Genomic DNA, 5549 nt, shown 5'->3' with positions numbered 1-5549 from the left:
TTATTCTCATGACAGGTCATATTTTCTTGCTTGTTATTTTTTTTTTTTTAAGATTTATTTATTTGGGAGGGAGAGAGTGAGCAAGTGCAGGGAGGGGCAGAGGGAGAAGACAGAATCCTAAAGCAGACACCTTGCTGAGCATGAAGCCCAACATGGGCTCCATCTCAGAACCCTGAGATCAAGACCTGAGCTGAAATCAAGGGTCAGCCACCTAACCAACTGAGCCACCCGGACACCCTCCTGTCTGTTCATTTTTTTTTTTTTTGACTGGATACCAGGCATTGTGAGTTATGCCTTTTTGGGTGCTGAATATATTTGTATTCCTATAAGTGTTCTTGAACCTTGTTACAGGACACAGTTAAATTCCTTGGAAAAGTTTCATCTTTCAGATCTTGCTTTTTATCTATTAGTCAGGACCAAAGCCCAGCTTTGGGCTAACTGCTCACCATTATGAGGCAGGACCCTTCTGTGTGCTCATCTCAATGCCTCCTAAATCAGAAGCTTTCCAGTGTGGCTGCTAGGAAAAGGCTCTACTCTCAGTCCTGTGACAGCAGTAACCATGGCTACCATAATCTTTTTGGGTGGTTCCTTCTCTCACATCGGATAGTTTCTTCACACGCATGTGTTAATCAGTGTTCAGCCGAACATTCAAGGGGTACTCTATTCAGATCTTGCTATGAAAGAAAAAAGCCTTACCTGCTTAAATGACTGTTTTTCTTGGTTTCTGTTAGTTGCACCTAAGCATAACCCTGACTGATGACCCCATTCCTTCCCTCCATAGGTAACAGTTTCGGTCTGTACAGTTATCCAAACATATAAAATAAAAGCAAGTGAATACTGCTTAGAGAACTTCCCCCACCCCAATCTGTAATAGGTTTGAGAGAACTGACGTGGAAGTAGAAATAGAAAGGTGGGAATTTTTAATTTAAAACAAAGTAATAAATAATTACATAACAACATTTATTTCATACGATTTATGAGTCAGGCACTGGGCTAAGTGCTTTACATAAATTATCTCATTTAATCTTTTTTTTTTTTTTTCCCACCAACCGATACGGAACCTTTATTTTTTTTTAAGGTCATTTCTGTACATCTGACGTATGGGAGTAATCCTTTTACAAATGGAACTGATTACCAGAATCAACGACAACAAAACCGAACTGGTATTTCATGTGAATCCACAGCAGTTTAAGCTTCAAATCCAGCCAAGAAGTTTGTTACAATTTCTTTCAGCTTAGCATCTGACTGTTCTGAGATCTTTCCATCAGTCCTAATATTGCCCAACAGGGCCTGGTGCTGGCTGATAACATGAGCCAGGAAAGCGTGCTCAAACTTTGTGATCTTGCTGGGCTCCAATTTATCAAGATACCCTCTTACACCAGCATAAATAATAGGCACTTGTTCTTCAATTGCCATGGGAGAATACTGTCCTTGCTTCAGCAACTCAGTCAATCGCACACCACGACTCAAGAGCTGTTGAGTGGCAGCATCAAGGTCAGAACCGAACTGGGCAAAAGCAGCAACCTCACGATACTGAGCCAATTCCAGCTTCATGGTACCTGCCACCTGCTTCATGGCCCTGGTTTGGGCAGCAGATCCAACACGGGACATAGACAAACCAACGTTAATGGCAGGGCGGATACCTTTGTAGAACAATTCTGTTTCCAAGAAGATCTGTCCGTCAGTGATAGAAATGACATTTGTTGGAATGTAAGCAGACATGTCACCAGCTTGCGTTTCTATGACTGGTAAAGCAGTCAAGGAGCCACCACCAAAAGAATCGTTCATTTTGGCTGCTCTCTCTAGGAGACGGGAATGTAGGTAGAACACATCACCAGGATAGGCCTCACGACCAGGAGGCCAGCGGAGCAGCAGAGACATCTGACGATAGGCAACAGCCTGTTTGGATAAGTCATCGTAGATGATCAAAGCATGTTTGCCATTATCTCTAAAATATTCTCCCATAGAACAGCCAGAATAAGGAGCCAGGTACTGAAGTGGAGCAGTATCAAAAGCAGCAGCCGAAACCACAATGGTGTACTTCATGGCATCTGCATCTGTGAGTCTCTTCACCAACTGGGCAAGTGGATCTCTTCTGACCAATAGCAACGTAGATACAGTATAGCTTCTTCTTTTCATCAGTTCCATCATTGAAACGTTTCTGGTTAATGATGGTGTCAATAGCAATTGATGTTTTACCAGTCTGTCGGTCACCAATAATCAGCTCACGCTGACCCCGACCAACTGGCACCAAGCTATCCACAGCCTTAATGCCAGTCTGCATGGGTTCGCACACAGAGATTCGAGGAATGATCCCGGGGGCTTTCAGGCCAACTCGCCTACGGGTCTTGGAACCAACTGGACCCTTTCCATCAATGGCATTACCAAGGGCATCCACAGCACGGTCCAATAGCTCTTCGCCAACTGGAACGTCCACAATGGCTCCTGTTCTCTTCACAATATCTCCTTCCTTAATTAGTTTATCATTTCCAAACACGACAACACCAACGTTGTCGGGTTCCAAGTTCAGAGACATACCCTTTAAACCTGAAGAAAACTCTACCATTTCTTCTGCCTGAACATTTCTTAGCCCATGTACACGGGCAATACCATCACCAATGCTCAGACCACGTCCAGTCTCTTCAAGGTCAACAGAGGTATTGGCTCCAAGAATACGTTCTTCAAGGATAGAGGACACTTCAGCAGTGCCAGTCTTCTGAAGACGAGTGTTAGAGGCATGGAGGTTCCTTGCAGCAATGAAGGAGGATCCCAAAGCATTTTTGGAGACCAGCCCGGCCCGTCGAGGAAGGGCAAGGGCCACGGCCGCGGCGACGCGCACAGACAGCATCTTTACAGGTTCTCCTCGAGTGGCTCCTCCGCAGCCGCAGCCTCCGGACTGACTGGGCTCTCATTTAATCTTTGAAACTACACTAAGATGTAGAGATTGACAGATATATTTAACAAATATTGATGGGTTCTTAGGTTTGTGGATTATTAGAACTGTTCTAGATATGGTGGACACTGCCATGAATTCTACAAGGTATGGCCTTTCCATGAAATTACATTCTGGCAAAGGAGACAGACAATATTAAATAAGTAAATAAAATTAAAATACAAGACTATGAACGAATCTCCAAAGATCAGGAAAACATATGACGTGATAAAGACAGAACTTGTAGGTTACTCTAGAGCAGGTCATTGTGGAAGGAGTGGTGTATCTAAGGCCAATTTTAATTGAAATCTGAAATACAAGTGTGAGACAGTCTTGTGCAAATCAGTGCATTCCAGACAGATTACAACTAATACAAATGTTTTTTTAAAAAATATTTTATTTATTCGACAGAGAGAGAGATCACAAGTAGGCAGAGAGGCAGGCAGAGAGAGAGAGGAGGAAGCAGGCTCCCCGCTGAGCAGAAAGCCCGATGCAGGGCTCGATCCCAGGACCCTGGGATCATGACCTGAGCCGAAGGCAGAGGCTTTAACCCTCTGAGCCACCCAGGTACCCCAAATGTCTTTTTTTTTTTTTTTAAGATTTTATTTATTTATTTGATAGGCAGAGATCACAAGTAGGCAGAGGCAGGCGGGGCGGGGTGGGGGGGGGGGAAGCAGGCTCCCTGCCGCGCAAAGAGCCCAATGTGGGGCTCGATCCTAGGACCCCTGGATCATGACCTGAGACGAAGGCAGAGGCTTAACCCACTGAGCCACCCAGGCGCCCCATGCAAATGTCTTAAGTTGAGAGCAAGCATCTTGGGTTCAAAGAAGAGCAGCAGCTAATGAAACAAAACAAAGGGGCCAGTGTGCAAAGCCAGAGGAGGTAAGGCTGGAGGTTGGGAGGGACAGTCATGAAAGTCAAGAACAACTTAGCAAACCAAGGTCAGGAGTTTTTATTCCACTCCAGCTGCAATGGTAGTTAACGGCAGGGTTTTAAGCAAGGGAGTGTTGTGGCTTGATTTCGATTTCACAAACTTCATCTGGATACTCCTTAGTGAATACGTTATGGGGGGTGAAGACGAATAAGGAAGTGAATTAGGAAGCTCTGCAGCCATCTAGAGGATGGAAAGACTCAGCTTGGATATGGTGATAGTAGAGATGAAGGATGGAGACGACACGGAACTGTGTCTCGGAGTTCTCAGAATTCGCACACGGATTGGCTAGGAGCTATGAGAGAGAAGAACCAAGAAGAGCTCTTGGGATTCTGGCTAAGGCATTAGAGAGAGAGAGAGATTATAGATGACAGTAATTATATGACTTGCCAAAGGTCATACAGCTAGCCCATAACATTTATTTATAGTGTATTTATTTATTCATTCAACAAATATGTGTGAGCTACAGCAGAACTGTGAGTGGTCAAACAGTCACGGTCCCTCATGGAATTCACGGTTGCAGGGGAGGAATGAGTGTATAAATAATTACGCACACTTGTCCAGACAGACAGAGAATATTTAAGTTCATTATTAACGTGCTTAAAAGAATCTGAAGTTCAAACTCAATCTCTAAAACCCAAAGCTCATGCTATCCGTCATGCCATGGTGGGCTGAATTTCTCAGGGTTTGAAGGAGAAACCCAGTAGTCAGGATTGTTTAAATACCCTGCTGTCCCACTTAGCCCTGTTTTTTCTTCCCTCTGTCCCAAACACCTCTGCATTTTTTCTTTTAATTTTTCTCCCTCTATGTTGTACTGCTGAGTACTGCAGGAGTCTTGGCCAAAACTCCCTGAAGGGCTACCATGTGTCAGGCATGGGCCAGTCATCAGAGAAACAAAAAATGAAGAATAGATCTTCCTTTCCTCGAGAAGCCTACAATCTAGTTGGAAGTAGAATCAGACCTGATTAATTCAATCCAGTCTAATTACTGTCAGGATAGAGATAAGCACAGGACACCACTGGATCACAGGAGAGGGTCCTTTACGCAAACTGGAAGAAAGTACTTAGAAAAGCTCTTTTAGGGGAAGTGATAAAAAGAAGAGTTTTGCCTTGCAAAAACAAAAACAAAACAAAAAAACAAAAAAAAAAAATAGAAAAGGAATTTTAAGGCAGACAGGAGTCCAAGTAAAGTAAAATCATTGCAATGACACACAAGTTCCAGGGACTATGACTGTGCTCAGACCACAGGTGGAAACGGGGTGTGGCGGGGGAAGGAATCTGGGTGCCGGTGGGGGAGGGGGTCGGTGGCAGAAGATGAGGGAGAGAAGTCTCAACCCGGCCCTGCAGGAAATTCATTACAAAGCCTCTTTTCGCCACACTCCCTCCTCTCTTTCTCCCTTTTTTTTTTCCTTTTTCAGAAAAAAAAAGGGGGGGGGCCTTCCTAATGCAAATTGGAATCTGCCTTTAAAAGACTAGATTTCCTTGTTTTGTTTTTTTTTCCCCCCCATCTTACTTTCTAGGGGCCTGCCACATTCTGATCAAGGATCCTCTTTTGTTTGGGGGACAGAGTCAGTGTTTTCATCTGAAATTCTTTCTGATGGACCATCTTTCTTTCTTCCATCCGGTCCGTTTTTTAACGAAAAAGGGAAACTGCCGGGGGAACATGTCAGGTTCTTGACAGAATCTA

General features: G+C 44.1%; 1 protein-coding gene across 1 annotated transcript; it reads right to left on the bottom strand.

Moving 5' to 3' along the window:
* Positions 1-1076: 1076 nt before the first annotated feature.
* On the bottom strand, positions 1077-2900 carry LOC131819717 (ATP synthase subunit alpha, mitochondrial-like). Its single transcript, XM_059155002.1, is given in 2 exon segments — positions 1077-2083; positions 2085-2900. Coding segments are annotated over 2 exon segments (1659 nt in total). The 5' UTR covers positions 2849-2900; the 3' UTR covers positions 1077-1188.
* Positions 2901-5549: the final 2649 nt, after the last annotated feature.

Source organism: Mustela lutreola, chromosome 17 (genome assembly GCF_030435805.1).
Source record: "Mustela lutreola isolate mMusLut2 chromosome 17, mMusLut2.pri, whole genome shotgun sequence".
In the NCBI taxonomy this organism is placed as follows: Eukaryota; Metazoa; Chordata; class Mammalia; order Carnivora; family Mustelidae; genus Mustela; species Mustela lutreola.
The sequence above is the reverse complement of the archived record's forward strand: the minus strand, read 5'-3'. Positions and strand labels throughout refer to the sequence as shown.